Source organism: Acanthopagrus latus, chromosome 4 (assembly GCF_904848185.1).
Source record: "Acanthopagrus latus isolate v.2019 chromosome 4, fAcaLat1.1, whole genome shotgun sequence".
NCBI classification, from domain to species: domain Eukaryota; kingdom Metazoa; phylum Chordata; class Actinopteri; order Spariformes; family Sparidae; genus Acanthopagrus; species Acanthopagrus latus.
In genome coordinates this window covers 4,970,870-4,994,186 of record NC_051042.1, presented here as the reverse complement: position 1 = coordinate 4,994,186, position 23,317 = coordinate 4,970,870, and the positions used below count along the sequence as shown (strand labels likewise).

At 41.5% G+C, this 23,317-nt stretch overlaps 1 protein-coding gene across 5 annotated transcripts in view; it reads right to left on the bottom strand.

The window, feature by feature from the left end:
- LOC119018096 (E3 SUMO-protein ligase PIAS1-like) overlaps nucleotides 1-23,317 on the bottom strand; it is a 68,856-nt gene that overhangs the window by 28,657 nt on the left and 16,882 nt on the right. For 2 of the 5 annotated variants that reach the window (XM_037095468.1, XM_037095471.1), the window contains exons 1-2: nucleotides 14,992-15,063; nucleotides 8,681-9,200 (exon numbers count right to left, since the gene is read on the bottom strand). In XM_037095468.1, coding sequence (XP_036951363.1) covers nucleotides 8,681-9,200; nucleotides 14,992-15,048 — 577 coding nt within the window. In that variant the 5' untranslated portion in view covers nucleotides 15,049-15,063. Of the gene's footprint in view, nucleotides 1-8,680; nucleotides 9,201-14,991; nucleotides 15,064-23,317 lie in introns of those variants that run through there. The other 3 variants (XM_037095469.1, XM_037095472.1, XM_037095470.1) reach the window with 2 other exon arrangements.

Sequence of the window (23,317 nt, the reverse complement as noted above, 5' to 3'; positions counted from 1 at the left end):
TGAGAACGTGATTTATAGGTTTCTGTGCTGTAGACGTTTGGGAATATTTCCTCTACGACTTGTTTTATATAGCTGATAATATGTGTGATGCACTACCTATACTGATTCACCGAAGAGACACAAATCTGCTTGACAATCCAAGGGCAAAACGAGACGAACAGAACAACTGATTTGCACCGATTAAGTGTGCTTGCTCAAGGACATTCAAGCAGGGTTGATAGCTGAGGACTGAGATTTGACTTCTGGATGACTGTATGGAAAAACACTCCCCGATGTGAATTTCTGACATCATGCAGGTGTTGGTGTAACAGAGAAAGTTATATTAGTCAGGGATTTGTCCGACTTTAACTGTCGCCTTGTTGCTCTTGATTGGGGGAAGAACGGAACAGTTGATTACATCGACTCACCAAACTTACATTAAATCGCACACAGTGGCCTGATGCCAAACAGTTTTCACTCTGATTTATTGATTCAGAACTGATTGTACTTGACATTGCTTTCTTGATTAGGCTGCTGTTAAAAATCAGCAGTTCCTACAGATGTGTCACAGTAAAATGCTTTGTGAAGTGAATGCAGCGATGCAGCGAAGGGGCACAGATCAAGAAACAGAAAGGGTTCTCAGAAAAGATTAAATATCAATACATGTCATTAATACATGTTGGGGTGTCACACGTCAAAATTTCAATCTGAAATTAACTATAATTAGCTTTTAATTCATATAATCAAAATCAGCAGGATCTCTGATACTCCCAGTGTTTTATTCTCCACCTACTTGCATTGCACCTGAAGGAAAAACACACTTAGACGACACGGCTTGCTTTAGCATCAGCCTGCAACTGCAGACACTTATCCTGTGTGCAATAAAAGACGGGAGGAGAGATCCATCTGTTTGAGAAGAGGGTCCACTTGGAACAGATTTGAGAAACCAAATAAGTATTTCTGTTGACATGACAGGCTAAGAGATGACAGGAAATGTGATGAGAGAAAGGGTGGGGGTTGAAACACAGCAAAGGGCTGCAAGTCGGACTCGAACCCTGCGGTGAGGACAAAGCCTCTGTGCGTGATGTGGTAGTCTAACAATGGCGTAGTCATCAGTGCTGAAACAAATGAAAAGTCAAGCTGTAAAACTAAATCATGGAATCGGAGAATCGTGACACTGCAGTTCATTAGAAAATAAGGCCCGTCTATAATGACAGCCTATCTTTAATTAAGGCCTGTTTATTGGCAACTTTATAGTATATTTATAAAATGTAGCATTTGATACAATCATGGACGTGTTTCCATTTCGTTCCTTGCATCCATCAAAACTAGCAACCTTCATCAACACAGACTTTATTCAATATAGTACGTCAGTGAGTGTGTTTTCATGCGTAGGCAGGAGGAGATGTACCTGTACATTCACGGAAATTCTGAGTACTGTCCCTGATAATTATTCTCTAATTTAAAAAAAAAACCTATTAATCAATCCTTCTGTGAATCTGAATGCAGACTGCATCTGCCTCACTCACTGATCATAAATTTACTACAAATCACAAACCAAATAATCATAAAAACAGCCAGCAGTGCTCAACAGAGCTAACGGCTGGATTAACACAACTCTTTAAAGACGAAGAGGTTGTAGAAACACCAAATATCTATTTACTTGAACTGCCTAATGTACAGCTATTATCAACGTGATATATGCAACATTACAAGTATATGCAAATTACACAATTAATTTGACTAATGATGATGTAAGTTAGAATATTTTACAGGAGGCATTCAGTATTTTACATTTGCACAACACAAAAGTGGCATGAATTTGAACTTTGTATCTAAGAGTGGAGTTACACTTACACAAAGTCCACTAATCGAAGTATTTTGACATTCAATTCTTAATTTCAGTCTGATTTCAAGTAAAAATGCCAAACGTTCTCTGACTATTTCCTCTAAAGTTATGAGGTTTTGATGCTTTTCTTTGTCATAGTTGGTAGTAAAAGAATATCTTTCCTTTTCAGAGTACTAGCTGTGGGATATGCAACATGAAAGCAAAAAGTTCAATCAATTAATAATTAATCTTAAATTAAATACTTGTCATTGTCTCTTCAACATTAAATGAAACCATAAATAGTTTAAGTGTTTAAGTGTATATATAAGGTATAAGTCCTATATTTTGGCTTCATCTTTGCAGCTGGAGAAAGCGGAGATGTGTTGCTCTTTGTCAAACTGTATCAAAGAGCTGAAGATGGATTTTTCCGTTGGCTTTGAAAAGCAAACTGAAGGTGAGAGTGACTGTGACCTACTGGCCTAAATAGACTGTAAAGATTTGTAACAATGAAACCCAGACTTCTGTTTTTTGAAGAAGTTTCCAAGATTTGGTATACAACAATAAAAATCATGTGCTGACTCATCTTTGAAGGACGCGAGGTTCTTGATTAGACATTTTTACAACATGATTTTCCTCCGTAGTTCTGTATGAATATCACAGCGGTCTTCCCATGAAACAAGACATTATGCACAAAAACGCTCATCAAACGTGAAATGGGCTTGCATCCTATTCCCGAAGATATGGTGATTAAAATCATGTATAATGCATGTGCAGCACAATGATATCCATAATGAGCACAGAGACATAGTCCTCTGTGGAGGACGGATAATGATGGAGACGAGACTGGAGTTCAACCAGTGAGGTCGCCATGGTAATGGAGGAGAAGCTGGTGCGGCAGAACCAGACTGTCGACCAGTTTGAACAGGGCAGGGCTAAACTGTGGGCTGACTAACCTTTATCTCACAAATTGATAAGACTCATCAGACAGCATACGGCTGCATGTGAGGGAGGGGGAGATAATGATGGGAGGGGGTTATATGAGGGGGAATGACTACATTTACATGCACAGAAGACACAAGGTTACTGCGAGAAACCAGGAGACGATGGGAAAACCGAAAATACAAATAAACAGAAACCTGAACATTAATGCGGCTGAACAGAAACCACGTTTTCTTTTCACCTCTATTACTGTATTCGTGAACCAAGGCTGTCATATTTTAAGTATATGATGGTGATGCATGCCGCTGCGGCTTCAAGAGTTTTTAGCATTTGGAATGATGTCGCAGTGGGAAGACTGGCTCTGCAGTGAGAGAGCACACGGTTCTCTTCCTAATGTGCATATGTGCAAAAAGGTTTCTTACATTTATACACCTTACATTGTTCTCTCAGTGTGTTTCCATTCATTACTGGCTCAGTGAAGTGCTGGGAAATGCATATAAAGCAAAAAAACAAACCACGTTTTTAAAAAGAGAACAGCAAACAAAAGCTACTCAACACAGGCAAACAAACCCACTGCTGATTAAATTAAAGGCTCTTAAATGTAACGTCTTGGTAAGTCTTAAAATAATACAGATTGTATATGAAGGAAAAAATGTGTGAAAGCGTCCAAATGTTGTTCAAACTGCAGCCAACATGAGAGGAATGCGCATGAAGACACAAAAGGGTCTGAGCTAATGCACAAACATGATTGTATTACGGACGAGCTGCAGCGAGGACCTGAAAATGAGCAGCGCGCTTCGTAAAAACAATCCAGGGTTCCCACACCTTCCTCAACATCAAATTCAAGGACTTTTCAAGGACCTTTTCCAATGCGCTTATTTTCAAGACCAAACACGGCGTAGTTCGAGACACGGACCAAGACTAACTACTGTTTCAATGCTGAGAATTCGATCATGACAACAAGCAGTTTTACAGACGCTCACAGACAACATTAGGAAGAGACACAGAGGCTTGAATGTGAGAGGACATCTCTGTGTTACTGCGACGGCAGAACACTGCGGGAGAAATACAGACAGCGAAAAGTAGCACATTTACTACAGTGTAAATGAATGAATAAACACACATTTCTAATCATGTTTTGTTGGTTGTTGTCTTCGGTTGTCTGTTTTTCATTAAAAAAAAAAGGATCCCATCTATTCACGTCTATTCTAAAAAGCTTTTATATTTTCCTCCCAAATTCCAAGGATTTGGAGGACGTGTGGAAACCTTGACAATCTTGAAAAATAACTTTATGAACAGATACAAAAAAATAAATATATATGTATATAAAATCCGAAATTCAGTGTAAGTATTACAGCAATAGTGTAACATTTTCGTGAGAGCCCGAGAGATGTGTCAGAGACTGAAAACTGATATCTGGGATGGATGTTCATCTGCAGTAAAATATACTGAAGTACTGCTCTTAAGCACAATACTGAGGACTGTTCCTTTTTGTGCTACTTCATACTTCCTCTCCACTACATGTATTTGATACATTTAGTTACTCGTTACCTTTCAGATTGAGATCATTCAGTGTTTATAGGCCGTTGATTGTGACGTGTTACCAATAAGATAGTGTTGTGTGCAGAACATTGTGTGAGATGTTGCATCAGAGCCAAAGTGGCACAGTTTTGAAAATATTTTATCTGCAAACCAACAGAAAAATCACAATATTGATAATTGGAATAATGCTGAATATTGGCCCCCTTAATCAGCCAGCGTCCACACTAAGTATACGTTATCCAACATGAGCTGATATAGATGATACCGTTTATTATTGACACAATTGACAGATTGTGCCGTTTGAGGGATCATCGAAAATAATGTGTGTACATCTGCTGATATATCCACAATTTTGGTATCAGTTCCAAAAATCGTGTATCGGTCAGGCCCTCATTTTTTATTTTTGACATTGAAGGTTCTGGTCCAATAAGCTGTAGCATCAACCTACACATTTACAATCTAGCAAACATGGCAGTATGCTTTAACATCTTTAACATCATCAGTATGCATTTAACTCTTTTATTGTCTCTTCTGCCTTTTATGCAGAATTTGTGTAGGATAAAAAATAATCTGGATATTTAAGAGTCTCAATTTTTGCTAACAAGCTGCAGATCAGCTGTAGAAACCCTCACTCAGACTTATTTATTCCAGTCTTTGATGCGAGGACGCACCAAACAAGTAATAACTGCTCCTCTCACTGCACTGCCTGAAGTCTGCCGTGCACATGCGCTCTTGTAAAAACCCTGTTTGAGTCCTGCTACAGCACAGACAGGGGCGACAAATCAGCTCTCTCCAGCCAAAAAAAAAAAAAGAAGCAAAATTGGGGAAAAAAAAGAAGCAAAATTGGAGAGCAGGCTAGTGGGGGAAGGGAGTCAGAAAATGAGAGAGAGGAAGAGAAATGGGAGGCAAGGCAGGAGAGGCAACCACAATGGGGGAGGGAGAGAGGGAGAGAGAGAGAGCAGGTGTGAGAAGATTAGAGAAGGTAAACAAGCAGACAGAAGAGAGATGTGGACGAGTGTGATCAGGGAGTGAGGACACTACAGCTGTTTTAAAGGAGGAGGAAAAAAATCTCACAGTCTGCCTTTGAGTGGAGAATTACAATTAATCAAGTGGCTTCATTAGTGCCCTAAAGAGGGTCATCACCTCCAAGCTGCTGCTGTGTGTCTCAGTTTTGAAGGAAATTCCCAGCTTTGTGAAACAATGTGCACCGTCCTCCTCTGGCTTTCTCCTCCTCTCTGCCGCTCTGAGAACAATACGATCAGCATGCATTATTTATTTGAAAGTATGCTTGTGTTTTCAAAGTACTGTAGGCGCAGACGTGTGTGTGAGAATGATGTGAATGTACAATTCACATTCAAATGAGGGGAGGGTGTGTTCTGCGGGCACAGGTGTATGCCTGTGTGATTTCATCACTTTGCATGCAAATTTTAAGCGGGGATGGCCGCGGAGATGGAGTGAGGCTGGAAGACGGAGGGGTGGAGGCAGAGAGAGAGGGAACATGTGCAGGGAATGGATGGAGTGAGAGAGGGAGAGGAAGGAGGAGAGAGATGGTGTGATGACAGAGCTGCGGGCGCTGTGTTTGTACATGCATCTGCAGGCAAATTAATCACGAGATGGTCTCTCACTCCATTAAAATGCTAATGTAGGAAAATCTAGACATTTCCATATATTTGCAATATATCCCAGAGCCCAAAGAGTGTTATTATGCTAAATGCAGCCTGGGTGTTGGATGCACACCTAATACAACGACAAATCTGACCAAGATAAAGTCAAGATTAAAAGTCTCTTCAAGAGTGAATTAAATGGTAGACGAGAGAGAAGACACGGCGCTTAAACTCTGGACCCTCATGAAGTTAGACACGAGAACATTATGGATACTCGGACTTATTAAAAACTGTGAGAACTATTTCCTCGATCAACTTTTTCTAGTTTAGGTTTCAGTTATTTTACAGGGAAGATCTGCTGATTTGTATCTTTGTCTCAGTGGTCTGAAGGAGGAAGGACACACACTGAGATGTGACACACATTTGTTTACTGGAGCCACAATTAATTGATTAGTCATCAACTATCACTACTCAAAGTTCTCTGATTTCAGCTTCTTAAAGGTGAAAATCTACTGGTTTATTTCCTCCTCTGTGATAAAATACTTTTGGGCCGTGGCTCCACAAACACAAACCTCGACTCTAACTTGTGTTTTATGCACAGATGGTGTTCCCAACAGACCCATGCAGAAAACTTTGTTACGCCAGGTTTACATTAAATGTTTTTCACAAGAAATCGAGCGGAAACGGCCTTCCCCTGTCCTTTTCTGCACCAACTAGCATTTTGCAAAACCTGAATCAAAGTTTGGCGACAGCTGGTGGGGTCTTCGTCAATTAAATGTGATCGAAAAACAACCAAAGTGCCGATGGAGCAATTTAGCAACGTTTTTGACCAATACATTACATAGAATATTACAATGTTTAATGAATAATACATCAATACCAATTGTTCAATGGTATAGCGAAAGACAAAGACGAACAATCTGGTATTCAGGTGCTAAAAGTTCTCCAACAATTGTTATCTGACAATACACTGAATGGGTTTGCCTGTAATTACACAAAGCTCTCATCAGTTTTTATGTGTAAAAATGTTTTTAAGTGTGAACTTTTTTTATCTACAGAATCAGGTGCTGTGTGAAAGCTCACATCTCTTCTCTTGGAAAGATCTTATTAGTTTGAACTCTTGATGTTAAGACGTGTTAGAGCGCAGCAGAGCGAAGACTCGACTGCTGTTCTCATAAACATCTTGGCCCTCCTTGGTAAGTCGTATCCGAGGACACACGTGAGTTAGTGTAGATTAATGCAGATCTGCCACAATATGCTGTTGATTGTCTACATGCAGTGGTTCATTTGTATTCAGTGGCTCCACACTGACGCAAAATTGTTCTCACAGCGAGATATATATTGGTACAATGAAAATATAATGACACTTTATCATGTGTCAGCATTGCTCGGCCCATCTTAAACAAAGAATTCCATTACAGCAGTCAATACATAACAAAATATAAAAATATGGGCCATTATTCTTCTATAATGCAGACTGAAACTCATCCAGCAGCTGAATGTGGCTCCATAAATTACCCTCAGATCCAAATAGAAGAAAACTATTCATATGATTCCCCTCTAACTAAATGCTCTCCCTGCTTGTCAATGGAAACAAACACATGAGCAAACAGTACAACTATTAGGTAAGGTCTCTGAAGGAGTATCTGAGAGAGAATCTGAGAAGGCACCCGATTCATATTTTTCACTTAAACCTCTTGGGAACCAACCGCGGCCTCCGTCTACTTCGAACTCTCGTGGGAAATCAGAACATGATATTTTAGCAGTAACATTTCTGTGCCCTGTCAACACATTAGCAGGCAGCACAACACCAGCACTGGCAGAGAGCCTCTCCACAGCAGAGGGAAACACAAATGTCAATGTTTTCTGTGACTGCTGCCATCATTATTACAGCAATGATATACTGATATAAATATACACAACCCTGCAGATTATTTTTCTGGCATCTTCGCGCTCGCAGTGTCTAATGGTGAAGGACACATATGGAGTGAGAGAGCGAGAGGGATGATGTGCACGAAAATTCCCTGGTTGGTTGGTATGTGTTGTTGTCAACCACCAGGCCAAATGGATGCTCCACAACCTTCCATTTATTGTGTATTCTTACATTTGTAGACATAGAATTAAACATAATCAGCAGACATTGGTTTTGTGAGCCTCCAAAAACCAAACTTATCTTTGTCACACAGTTTGTTTTTTACCGATAAAGTGTAAATAAAGCACGGTGCCGTCCAGTTCGAGACTGATAAGAATCAAGACCAGAAAAGACTCAATTAAACGTTACTCATCTGGAATTTCTTGCTACCAGACACTCCAGTCAATTGCCAATCTCATTTATTATACCGGTTCCTAAACTCACCACAAAGATAGTTGATTGTTGAGTGTCCTTTCCAGAACGTTGCATAGCCACATTTAGCAGCAACATAGTGAGAAAGTAAGGACATCTAGGCAGAGGGCTGCAGGGTCTCTGCAGACACAAGACACTAACACGCCTTTCCTCCCCACTCCAGTATCCCTCTCTGTCTGTTTCAGTCTCTTTCCGTCATTATGTCTCAATACATATGCTATGGGTGGTGAGCACTGATAGGTTGAAATCAGTCTTGCAATACTGGGAGGGCCATGTGCAATGAGTCAAAATAAAGATAATCCATTAAAAGAATTCCCTCAAAAGCATTCAAACTGAAGAAACAAGCCTGTTCTGAGGTAGGGAAAGTCAGAAGATGTCAGAAATAAATACTCAAGTACAGATGCCTGAAAATCTACGCAAGTACAGTAACAAAGTAGTTCCCACCTCTGCTGTTACACCAACTCTCACCTAGACTGGTCGGCTTGATGAGCTCGTCCAGCATGTCGTAGAAGGGCAGCCTCTGCAGCTTGACATCTGGGTGGACAGGGTGCAGCGTGGCCGAGGTGGACAGGTGGTGCGTCAGCCCGGTCAGCTCGTGTTTCCCGGGACCGAGCAGCGAGAGAGGCAGTAAGGCAGCGGGCGACGGGGCGCCACCGTGCCCGGCGTGACCCTCGTACGCCAGCTGCGTCAGGCCAGCGGGCAGCGCGGCGCCGCCTCCTCCAACCATTCCAGCTGTGGCCGGGTGGTGCGGCCCGGGCATGGCCAGCTCTGAGTGGGAAACCATTTTGGCAGGGAAACGCCGTCGGTAGAGCTCTTTGATCTTCATGTGCACAGCGGGGCTGCAGCCGGCCTTCAGCAGGTGCAGCGCCTTTGTCAGCAGCTCGTGCTTGCGTCCGTGCTTGTTGCGCCCAGCGTAGCCCAGCAGCACCTGCAGCTCCGACACCCGCAGGCTCATCACCATTTGCTGTGATGGGGGAGGAGATGAGACAGAAGATGAGAGGTCAAATATTGAAACACTACAAACAAAAACTTTCATATGTACTGAAACAAAAAGACAAAAGACATGAGTAGCGTGGGATCATGGGAGCTGCTGAATTGATCACAATCACCACTGCTGTGGAAAACCTTTGTGACTCACTTAAATTCAATTTGCATTACGTCTCGTCATGTTTGCTGCTGACGTACCTCTCCTCACTCTGTAACTCCCTCCCACAAGATAAACTGACAGCTGAGTTATGGATGCATCGGAGATTGAACATTTATGATAGTATAAGTACACAACCCAACAAAATATAGAATGTGATCTAGTCGTTTTTTCATAATTCAATCCAGAAATGCTACATATTGTGTCTTTAATTACCAACTTGAGTGGCAAAGAACAGTCACTGAAACAGACAAACACAAACAACAGTAAAAAAAAAAATGAAACCCCTGATATGAAAAACCACTGTGCAGCTTTTATATGGCTGATAACCCGTCCTGGATTAGACTCAAAATTTGGGGTCTGAATGGGACCTGCCATTGCAGCCCAGTGCAGCCTGCGGAGTTCTAAAGGTTGCCCAGCTGCACTACAGGAAAAGTAGAAACAGGCTCAACGTTATGCTATTGTCCTCTGACGCAATGTGAGTGACATTCAGATGAAACCAAATGGAGCTCGGTTTGACAGAGAAGCAGAAGCAGAGAGTTGTTCTCTCCTGTGCTCCACTAGCGGATCACTTCCAGATTCAGATACAGGATCGTTCTTGCTGCTCAGGCGTCACTGTACCGAAACAAAGCATGCTGTACACAAACTGCGCAACAGGAAGCCAACGAGTTTCTTGTACGTAATAGGCCACCAGGGTGCGTCAGAAAACAAGAGCAGAACATCTATCTCTATTTCTATTTCTTCTGCTACTTTGTGTGTCACTCTCAGTTTGCTTTGGAACACGTTGTGGCGACCCCGGGTCAGGCACAGGGGAGTTACTGTGGAAGACATTCGCCTCTATGCTACCATCAACCTGATCACGTGTGAAAATCAATGGACATGAATAGAAATAACTGATTTGCATTAATATTGAGTGTCTTTATTGGACTTGGTGCAAGCGTATTTCCCTATATTCAGATACCTTAGCTCGCCACAGTTGGCTGTTTTCCTCACAGATGTTGCTTTTCTTTTTAAAATTAGGGACACTGTAGTGAGAGTTTCGCTCCTGCAGAAAAGCAATTCATTGTTCTACAGCACAGGCTCAACATGAGGCTGAGGCAGTGGCTGCGGCGCGAGTGCAGGATAAAGTGTTGCCTGCACCAGAAGGGCTGCAGCCACTGATCATTTTCACTGTCGATTAATTTGCGAAAAACGCTCATCACAATTTTTCCAGAGCCCAAGGTGACATCTTCAAATTGCTACTTTTGTCCGACCAACAGTCCAAAAAACTCTTTGTTCACAATCACAAATGACAAAGAAAACAGCAAATCCTCACATCAAGAAGTTGGAGAAATATCTAAAACATGTAATCGATTAGTGAATGCTTCTCTAGCCTACGCTGACTTCAGGTTAAGCTTCAGGTTGGCTCAAAGTAGCTGTAGCTCTTCCTCATTAGACCAAGTGTCCAAATGTAGATGAGAATTCAATTCACATAAAACTGAAGAAAATCAAGTTATACCCTCGTGACTCTACCTTAGCACCTCCTCTAACTGGTTAAAGGTAAAGACAAACAAATAAAACTGACAAAAATAACTAAAAAACTAAACATTTTTAATACTATCATAATAAAAGTTGCAGTTGAGCGAGACACGTCTCACTGTTTGCTCCTGATGTCTGATAACACTGAGCAGATACCAGTTGTGAATTTGATTCTGAAGCATGACACTGTTGAATTATACAGTCAAAACCTCAGTTGAAAAAACATCGATTTAAAACACCAAGCCGGCCTGGAAAGAATGAGAATTTTATGTTGTGTTTTTTCTCTGTCAAATTGCATGGTGCGACTAAAGGAACAATCAAAATGGGGGAGCTTTCGAAGACACAGAGCTGATGAACTGAAAACAGGAGCAGGACAAAGAGAAAGACGAACTGCCAAGTGCTTTATCTCAAGGTGGAGGTGGGTGAAAAACAGCTTTAATGAAAACTCAGCTCATCAACGATCATCCATCACAAGCAGCTATTAACCACGCAGACACTAAGCAGCAAATTATAGCTACAAGACAGACACTAAAAACAGCTTATCTTAGATGCATTACACAAGCCATAAACAAGAACTTTTACTTCGTATGTACGTTGGAATCTGCCCTGTCTCAACACACAAACACACACACTTAGTGGGTAGACCTGCAGGAATGTCTTGGACAAACTTCCTCCCTTCATCTGCTTTAATGACAGAGCAGTAAAAAAAACAACACACACACACACACACACACACACACACACACACACATACACAATTTAGATGACAAAGCACACGGAGCTGTTAGTGCCCGTTGTGTGTTTCCTAATGGATTATATACACACAGCGGTTATGGTTATGTCCTGTATGTTATGTTCATGAGTGCTGCAGTGCCTTCAAGATTTAATCTCAGTTTCTTATAATAAGGCAGATTCCTCTCGGGTAACACCGAGGTTCTGCATTTGGTTGACATTTAAAATGACATATATGACTGCTGTGGGCCATGTCGTGTGACTCGACCACGGCAGCGACATTTTAGTCTTGAAAAACAAAAACGATGCACCAGTACACACTTTTTATTACAGGAACAGATTTAATGAAAAATGTACTATGTTTAACAGATCTCATACTGCCTCTTTTAATACCAGCTCAACTGTTCAACTGGTCAATTCAGGCAATAAAAATAATAACTAAATACACAGGAATGCACATTAACTTTAGCATGCCTCATTTTGTAAAGAAAAGCAGCTAACTTCACTCATTTTTCTTCAACTCAAATGGTGTCCTACTTTACTACAGCTGCCATAGAAAAGTAACAAATACCAAAACATCTCACAGGACGAACTACTTTCATTTTCAACATCAGTGGCCCAGGTGTGAATAACACCTCTGACTCTGGTCCAACCACAGAACTGCAACGTTAGCGACGTAATAAGAATGATTTCTGAAAGGAACTGAAACCCTTAGTGCTGCAGTTTACTGTAAATCTGGATCCACGTTTGCATGTTTGGCTTTCAGTGCTCGCAAGTGCAGCAAACCAACATGAGCTACAGGTCACATCTAAAAGCCATCAACAACATTTTCTGGTAAAATGTTGAGCAAGATTTATTCCTTTTCATAAATAACAAACGGAATTTAGAGATCCATAAGTGGAGGCTAGGAGAGATGAATAACCAACAGGCATGTTCAAAAGAAATCCTGATCGTTTCTCTTTCTGGGGACGAACCATTACTAACATTTCATCAGCCGAATGTCTTGAGCTTCATAAACAATGAAAGCACATTTCAGGCAGTAGTTGCTGTTCTGTGGTGATAAAAGATGGAAAACAGTCTTGGTTGTCTTTTTGCCCTTTCCCAGTGCAGCTAATGTAACATGCAGCTATTGAGTCATTCCATCACAGCTCCCTTTGGACTTCCCCACTCATGTCATTGATTTTCTTGAGAAAACTTCTATTAATTAACTGGGACTTTGCAAAATCCCACAACTCTACTCCAAATGCTTTTTTGGGGGATATTAGTCATCGGTGTAACTCAATGATGTCAGATATATGTTCGGAAAAGTCAGAAATTGTGAAATAACACATGTAATGAACTAAGGAACTATTATTATTATAATGGGAACAACACAATATCATCTGGTGTGCATCAGACTAGACTATTACAAGCTGTAACAGACTCACAGACTCTGCTTGCAACAGACTCAATAAGTATCACACAAATACCACTTTTACACCGAAATTAGCATGTACTATGTATGTATTTTCTTTAGAAACGCAGTGAAGCGCTACACATAGGAGATGAGTTTACCTTCCTAAAATTCGTGAACACACGGCCACCAGAAAAAAATACGGAACGGCAGAAAGCAGCAGATCATTTACCTCATCAGACTACATTCAGATGACTTTAATATCGTTTACTTTGGCTCGTTTTCAAACTCTGTGCTGACTCAACGATGAATATTACCAAGCCAGCTTCCTTAACTTCAATCCACGTCATAACACAATTACCGTGTCCACCCAGGTGAGTGTTTCCATCACAACTGATCGGAGGTGTAGCCGACTGATACTTGTGACTTCTAATTTAAAGAAGGAGTGAATGGTGATTGTACCCACTAATATCAAAGACAAAAGCCAGGTGTTACTGGCTGTTTTTCTTTGACCAGCATGAAAGGGGCAAATGTTAGAGAACCCTGAAGTCAACACTGCAAATATCTGCCTATGAAATAAAACCACTATGCAGAGGAAATTCAGACTCAGAAATATTTATTTTTTCCACAACTGAATGAACAAGCCGTTCTCAGAGAAAAATAAGGTCCCCAGAACAGTTTGAAGCTAGAAAGGTGGCAGGGTCCGCCACATATACACAGAGTTAAACAGTATGAAACTGTGTTGTCCTTTAAGGTCAGTCTGTTAATACAGTTTATTTAGGCATAAAAAAAAAACAACTTCCTTCCCAAACACCACTGCAGACCAAGTAAATAAGCAGCAGCACCCCTCCATGGCAGTGCCAACCTGCCCGGGAACGGGAACGTCACTCAGATCCCAAGGTGTTGACCTGACCCCCAAATTCCCACAATCTCAACCTGACAAGCATCCGTGGGGCGTGCCAGAACATGTCGGATCCACGGAGACCGCGCCCAAAAACCCACAGGAACCAAAGGGTCCACCGCAAACAGACACATTTCACTGCCAGAAGTGAAAACGATATAAATATAAAATATAAAAAACATTACTAATCTGCAAGATACTGAACCCCACATTGCTCATCAGTGAGGGCCCTGCGATGAGCTGGCAACTTGTCCAGGGAGCACCCTGCCCTCGCCCTGAGACAAGGCTGGGATTGGCTCCAGCAGCAACACCCCGTGACCCCATGGAAAGGGATAAGCGGTTACGGACAATGACATGACATGACATGACATTACTAATCTTATTACTGCAAACATGCTGCAATAACTATTAACATGAATACATGTTGCCTATCATACCTCAGGCTTTTCAGATGCTTAGCTGACATTTTTACCCCCTGCATCGAGAGAATAATTTCAGACAATCTGGGCTTCACGCTGCTCAAAGTGACAGAACCGAGTCTGGTGTTTACAGACCAAACACTGCATTTTGTGTGCTGCTGTCACATATGCAGAGGCACACACAAACACACACACACACACACACACACACACACACACACACATACACACGCACAAACACACAGAAAGTTCCCGATGTACCGATTCAGATGCAATTACCAGTCAGGACACAGACCTGTCCTCCAGACATGCGGTAACGACACGTTCACGGAGGAAAACAAAATTCAGGAGGCACATACACGTTTGTGAACATAATTCCTACGGCTTCAGTCTGAACCACACAGCTTTTTAAAAAACACATCAGTCAAACTCAGTCGGCTCATGCAGCAGGACGAGAAGATCAATCACAGGTGCTGCAGGAAGACAGCAGCTGTCACATCTCCCAGGTTCAACATTCTGAGATATTCTTTAACTGAACAATCGTTTTAATAATTCAATAATATTCTGTTTGGAAATCCTAAACTTGGACAGGAAACAGAGACACACACAGAGACACCCCCACACGCACACTCACACACACACACTCACAGCACTTTGGTTCGGCCAAGAAACTCTCCTGCTGGCGACATAAATGACCAGTTCCATGAAATATGCATGTGGCGAAGGAGAGGGCTGTGTGAAAAAATGAAGACACTGGCTGCCCACCATCACACACACACACACACACACACATGCACACACACACCTTAACACAAACTCCAAAGTCCCCCCCCGCCCCCGCCCTCTACAGAGCAAACACACACAAAAGACACAAACTGGGGCTCACACACACACACACACACACACACACACACAGTCTTCCACCACACTGCGGATGTGTAACATTCCTCTGGCTTCCAAAAAAAAGAAAAGAGAAAAAAAAGAAAAAAGAGGGAAAACAAATAGAGGAGAGAAAACAGTGATGATGGTGCTGGCGTGCTGGAGAGACGGATGAGCGGCTCACATCTCCTCTTTCCCGTCCTCCTCTCCATCAGTCAATCATTCTTCTTCCCAGGACAGGCGGCCCCTAAACTCCTCCATCATCCCGGTCAGCACAGGAGGTTTCTGATGCTTCTGATGATATTCAACCATCAGTCAAGCAGTTCTTACTCGCGACTCCAAACCAGGAGGTGTTCAGTATATATGATGAGATGAATATAAGCTGCAAATCCTCGAATCTAAGAAGGTGGAATGTTGTTCGAATATGTGAAAATTGTGCTTAAAAATGAGTCTGAGGATTAGAGGATCAGTTCACCCAGAAATGAAAAATTTAGACATTATCTACTCGCTTACTGAAGTTATCTTATCCTACAAAACATTTCTGGAGCTGACGAGTTTGAATGCACCCCGTCTGAAGTAGCGGCACGAGCTTGACTGTTAAGCTGGTAAATAACATCTTTCAAATACTTTTGGGATGTTGGGGCTTCTAGAGACTTGGATTACACCAGACGAGGTTGTGTTTTTTGGGTTGTTGTTTTTTGTTTTTTTCTTTACATTTTAAAAACAGTCCTCGTCTACCTCAGTGGTTTAGGAGACTGCTGCAATGCTGATTTGCTGCGAAGCTCCAGAATTATTTTGTGGACTACGAAACTTCATACACCTTCCAATCAGCATGAGGGTGAGTAGATAATGACTGATTTTTTAAATTGTTTTTATCCTCTAATAAAAATTACGAATATATCCGCCTAAAACAGCTTGAAGCAAGGAATTCTCTGCTCGTAAATGTGGGTAAAAAATATAATGCTTCTACTGCCAATCATCCCGCACTTCACACTAGAGCTGAAACTAATGATAATTTCAGGAACAATCAACAATAATCTCTTGCTTATTTTCTTGATTAATCACTTGAATTAATCACCACCTTCACAGTTGGAAAAATGGTGAAAAATAAAACCTAAGATTATGTCCTCAAATGTCTTGTTCTGTCCAAAACTCAAAGATATTCAGTTTCCTGTCATAGAGGAGGAATGAAAAGCCAGGTCGATATACGAGTCGCCTGACATTGGCATATATGTTGTTGATATCAACCAGTAAGAAAAGGTTTTGGTGTTAAAGAACACAATACAGACAGTGCACAGTTTTAGTTCACAACAATAAACTGCCTCCATCACATATTTTTGTCACAAGTGTGTGGTGACCACATTTAAGCGACTGTTGCAAAACTTTGCATATATCGCCCAAAATATAAATATCGGAATTTTTTCCTCCCTAATATTAGCATCGGCTCCAAAAGCTGCACACGTCGCCTCTAATTTACATTTATTTATTTATTTAAATGAAAAATCCCTCAAACCGATTAATGGCTCATCGAAATAATAGGAGATTAATTTCATAGGTGACAACTAATTGATTGATGGTTGCAGCTCTACCTGATACTGAAGCAGGGCCCTGATGAAACAAATCACCTGTGCTTGAATCAACGGCTGCTACAGTCAGGACGCTGATCAAAGCCAATGAGACACAATGACATGCTTCAAAGTAACATCAAAGAGGCTTTCTGACATCACAGCGTTGAGATATTAACAGCCAGCGAGGCAGATGTTGCCTACTGATCTCCCGAAGACATAAAAAGCTAAATCGTTACCCCTTTTGCTCAATCGTGAAACACAAAAATCATCACCACCTATTCTACTGCACTGAAGAGCCAGGAGTGCACAAAGCCTGTCTGTGTGAGAGCGAATGTGCTCTGTTGTATTGTTTTCCTGAAACAACTTGACATGTAGGTGCAAAAGGGAAGCTGCAACAAAGGAAGGAGAGTGAAAGAGGCAGAGGATGCAACACAAAGAGAATAGCTGGTGGTAACAAGGGAGTCCTCGCACACACAAACACACACAGCATGCTGACCAGTGTGGCTTTTTAAAGAGGAAGGTTTGGCCTTAAATTCACCAGCCTGTGACATTTTGTGGCAATAAGCAGTAAATCTAAATGTGACAGTTTCGGGGGCAAAAGATAAGATTCACTGTGTCCGCCAGAGTGATTCTCGTCAGAACAGAAAGGCCCAGAAAACAACATTTTTACCAGCACATCAAACTAAAACTGAAACCCACAAAAGCCCAGGGTGATGAAATTTCCACAGGCAAGTAAACAACTGCACCAAAACTCATTTTGGAAAAAGAACAGTATCAGATCTGTGCAAAGAAAGACAGACTGTTCACTGAACTCAGAAAAAACACTGAAAAACATAAAAGGTGGATGACATCTCTTCACCTTATGACACTGGCTTAAACCAAATACAGCTGCATGATTAGAAATCAATTCAAAGGTGCACATACAGAAAATTATCACAACAGCAAGCATTCTTATTAACGTTAGATCACAGACATAGATTTTAAGGGCTTCAGCAGCATTGTTTCTAATTAAAAGCTCTAAAATTACAATTCAATTCAGAATTAAAACTAAAACAAAAGAGAAAAAGGGAAAATATTCTTTTCTAATAAGGAACTCAGGAATTTGCTGTGAATTTGTGTCTGCTTGTCCACCCCAAGAACAAAGTTTCAGTTTTTTGGTTTCTGGGATGTGATATTTGCTCTCAAAAAGTCCCTCCTGAGGCTGTAGTTTCTGTTGGCTCAGGGACCATCCAGGTGTTTGACGGGTTGCTGCTTGGGTCAATAAAAGCCTCGTGGCTGCTACAAGCTCAGCGCAGCACTTGTCATCACCAGTTTGAATATCAGGCCAGTATCAAAGCTCGCTGGCTTGATAAGAACCAAGCAGAGACCTCTGGAGCTGAAAAATGAAGCCAATGTGAAGGTGCCAGAAACTGCAGTTCTTTGAACGACCACTTAATGCTGTAAAAGGGAGTCAACCCTCGTAAGACCCCAACTTCACAGGAGAAATAAACATGCGTACAGCCTGGTACAAAAACAGGCTTTACAGCTAATCTCCTGTTCATGACACCTGTACAGGGGGAAATGTTTAAATAACTCACTTAATAAAATCATAGTTAGCCACAAGCTGTCAGGCTAGCTGTGAGAGACCTCAGCTCATCCACTGGGACTGCCGGTTGTTGAGCAGAGTCAGGCCCTACATACATTTGATAGGGGATTGAAAAGGATGCATGGATTAAAGCAAAAAAAATCTTTTGACTCAAATGTTTTTTCGAGCAAAGTCATACTCCCAATTTCTAATGTGTGAAACATGTTACTGGGCACGTAACTTGACATGTGCTGAAAAAATACGATTTACAGCCTCACCCCGCACCATGTTCTCTAATGCAGACATCAAGTTCTTTCATGTAGACATATTAATAACAGCAGATATGTCAAATTCAAAAGAATCAGAACTGTTCATGTCAATGTGACATGCTTATTAAATGAATCACAACTATCTGATGTACTAAATATTCATTATGGACTGACTATTGACTGCATGCTCTGAGCCACTTTTAGCATCCCATAACTGTGCAGGATTATCGGTTGGCGACCCATTTTATACTTATACATTACCGTAAATTACCAAATAATAGTCGGGTTTCAATTAACCGCAGGGTCCCCTCAAACGCCGGGTGCAGGTGTATATTTTGATAAATATCCGAGTCTAATTCATTTTAAAAAAAGACGTGACCACTGACACTGCACCTTTTTCTTCTTCGCCTATTTCACATATATTGTGCTTGCTTTCTGTCAGCCAATATCACATTGATGATCGCCATGGCTCCGGTGCAGCAAAAAATATAAAAAGTACGACTTGAAATTCAAACTTTCTGTCATAAAATATGCAGAGGAAACCTCGGGAGAAGCAGCCGCTAGACGTTTCTCTGTCGAACCCGAGAGAGTGAGAGATTGATGAAAAAAATCAAACTGAGCTTCAGCGCCTGTCCGAGGAGGACAGCAACAGGGCCAGGCTGAGGAGGAAGGCTAGCGAGGAGCCTGAGATAAACATGCGGGATTGGGTTATCAGCAAACGGGCACGCCACGACAGTGTCACGCAAAATGATCAGGGGAATTGCGAAACAAATGCACGCCACCGTGAGTGACAGCAGAGATGAGGAGTTTGCTGCGAGTGCTGGTCGACTAAATCGGTTCCTCCACCGCAACAACTTCACTTGCAGTAGACGTACAACTATTAAATTAAACGCCTGTCCCAAATAAACACCTGGTCTATTAAGTGAGTAAAACAAATAAACGCCCCGGCTATTATTTGGTAATTTACGGTATATTTATAGATTATATATACACTTCTTATTCTCATCATATATCATATCTATTCATAAATATACTGTTTTATTTGTCCAAGAGAACCACACCATCCGCAATTAATGAACTAGTCAACGATCTACCCTTGTTTTTACCGTCCTGTTTACTGTCTATCACACAGGCTTTGCAGACACACAGAGAGAAGCTCACTGGTATTCCACCCCTCCTGTACACGAGCTGATTGTGGTTAGGTGCGTCTGCTGATGGCATGCAGCTGTGAGGGTATGACAGCTCCAAATGTTGGATTTCTAACAGAAGTCAACACAACTAACCTCCCCAAAAAGTTTTGAGACACTCCTGTTAACAGACAGAAGGATGAACAGATGGAACAGGACGGAAATAAAAGCCCTGTTCAACTCCACTGGCAGAGCAATAAACATAAAACATGCGGTGCTCCTTGCAAAGCGGAATTTACATAAAGACAAAAGAGACACTTAAAGAAGACATTAACCCAACATAACCTTTACTTCCTCATGTCTCTGGTCAACCTGATGCTGAAATATCATTACCGGATTAGTCATAAATAACAAATTCAAATGTCTGATCAGACTTTTGGACTAAGCCGTTCGAAGTTTTAAAGATGCAGTCATGTTTTTGTCTCGTGCCATTTCTCTCTGGGGCTTGCAGGGACATGTTGCTTCATTTTTCCAAAACATCTGTAGCTGACTCTGCTTCCAAACTGGCCCATAATTTGGAGGAAACATTGCTGGGCTGATGACCCAAGTCACAAGTAGACCCTGGTATCAAGTAGGTCTAATGGACACAGTGGCTACCCATCTTTGTGGATCCTTCACAAGACATTCTGCATTACAAAACTTTGTAAGATCCTTGTCACGCTTGCCTGATAATGCTGACTTCCTCAGATTGTCCTTACTTTGTCTTTTTTCCTTGGTTGTGTGCTTCTATCATGGGTAGAACCAAGTAAGCTAAATTGTTACATTTCTTTTTTGGTCTGCTTTAACTGTAATTATCACCATTATTTCTAACTTTGTTTGAAAAGGGTGTTTAATCACTTGACACTGACCAGATGCTCTAATGCCACTCCTGGGTTTGGATTCTGATCTGGCTCCATCTGCTTTGTGCAGCTTGATCAGGCTTCTTTCTGCTTGTGTGAAGAATAAACTAGGTGTGTATTCTCCGTGGGGCTTTAAAAAAAGATGGCTAATTGTAAGCTTGTTTGAATGAGGTCAGGTCTGTATGGCAATAAGGTTCATTGTCATTTTAAAGGTTAAATATATGATATGTATTTTTTTTCAGCCCATACTGATAACTGATAACTGATAATTGTCCATTTTTCAAGGCTGATCTTGACAGCAGATATTTTCACATTTTTTGATTTCAAAAACATCATAAGCTGTAGTTTAAGCACACCTGAGAGTAAGAAAGGTGAAGATGAATGATTTAGCAATTCCATAATATTCTTGTTGTTTATTGGTGGAGCACAAACCAGTTTTCAATGTAAAAACATCCGCCTACTGTAACAGAGTTTGTAAATGTGCCCCTCTCTACGCCAAAGAAAAGCAGTCTGGCTTTATATCATCCTCTCCACTTATTGGCTACAATTTCACCTATACCCATAAACAGCCAATAGTCTACATTTCTCACAATTGGGCCGATCATGTATTGGACAATACATGTTGTGCATCCCTGATATAAGACATTCACTGCCACGAGATATCGCACTCGAACACTGATCTATCTCAGACCGAAAGAAAGCTGGATAAAAGTGCAACTGCTCGCAAAACTCAAGGCAAACCATCAAGCAAGGCAGTGCTTATCAAATATGAATCAAGACTGTGTTACGGCCTCGTCTATTTATCGGGAGGAGAGAGAATGAAGGCTTAAACAGCTGACACTCAGCAGAGTAACTGGAACTTGGATATTCCACTCCTCCTCAGACGATGTGTGCAGGAGGAAGAAGATAGTAAGCTGCATGTCGGTGTGGACAAAGATCTTTTATAAAAGGAACAGAAACTGTAGTTTAGGCACTAACAAACAGCTTTCCTTTCTATATAATGAGCCGGTTTGCTTTAGACACTGTCTTAACTATTTACTTTGAGCTGGACCTGATTGATGGTAACTACAGTTTCATCTCTCTCTGTATGTTTGGTAGATTCTTGTCAGACTGGAGATAGGGCTGTAGGGTAATAATTTGCTGTGTCTAGAGCTGGTGGGAATGACTGATGGAGGGATAAAGGGAATGGGGGGAGGGGAAGGGGGAGAGAGAGAGAGAGAGAGAGAACAGCTGAGCCTCCAAACCAAATAAAATTCTCCACAGCTCGCAGTGAAAGTACAGGGGGGTAACAGTTTTTAGCACTTTAAATTCTCATAATGGTTTTCTTTTAATAATGTAATATCAACACTAAAACACAAAACCCTGCTAGATTATTTAGATATATTACATTTTTATGTTACGGACAGTTTTATGTCCTGGATTTCCTGAGAAATACAGTTTTTCTATCAGTATGGTAATGCTGGTGACGCGACTGTAAATAAGGTCCCAATTAACCAGTCAGAAGCACAAACCGGAGCTGTGACAAGGTCTGAATGCTTCCTCACTGTTGTCTGGGCCAAAACAAGCTCCAAACCTCAAAGATATTCGTCTTACGTCTTACGTACGGTGGCATGTATTGTACTGATGATCCAACAGGGAGAGTTTAAGGCATGTCCAAGCCTTGGAAGTGACCCAAATGCCATTTCACTTTGTCTATGCAAACAATTAAAAGTAATATTACTCCCAGAATGCCTGAAGTAAAGCCTTCCACTTCTCAACTTTTATCACAGTTACATTTCTAAACACAGAGCTATACTGAAGATAACCTATCTCCATGCCTGTGTGTTCTCAGAGACAGACAGAAGAAGTTCACAGTGACACTGCTGCATTTGTCAGAGGCTAAGATGTTATTAAAACATTGTATACACTCACAGCTTAATGAAACATGCAAAACATCTCATGCATGCTCCGTGGACTTCAGATCGACTCTGACTGAAGAGACACTCACGGCTGCAGAAAATAAAATATGTCATGAGAATCCAACTGTGTATTTACAGGAGGTGTTTCAGGTGGAGGTGGCTGTCGGCACACCAGCCCCCATTCACACCGGCGTTCGTTAACGTAATAACTGTACCTGTCTTTGGCAACTAATACGAGGAAAAAAATACCACAGATATATGTAGAGAAGCTGCTGAGGACAGCATCTGTCACCAGCAAAAAACTCTGATTGACTGTTTGTAATGAAAATAAATCACTGCGATGTCTCCTAAATGAGACTTCAATGAACTTTCTCTCAGAATGCAGCCTCCATCCCCCTGAGTCAGATTGACAGGGGGGACACCGGGAAACACCTTGAAAACATGATGTGTACCATCACACCTCTATAGGAGCCGCAGCACCAGCTTTCTGTGTGAATTCACAGCGGTTCGTCTTTGAGGCGGAGATGCTTCGCTCTGTGTGAATCATCACCGGCAGAGAATTGGCAAACCGCTGACTCCGGCGTTTATCCGTCTTCTCCTGTGTGAATAAGACTACTGTGACGACGATCTCTGTTAACCACCGCAAGTCCACTCTGTAACTGAAAGTTGCCTGTATACGATCTTTTCTCCAGCTGCCAATCCTGACACCTGCACTGTGCAATCTGACAAAAACTCTGCATCTCCGTTCTCTTTAAATCTGCTAGCCAAAC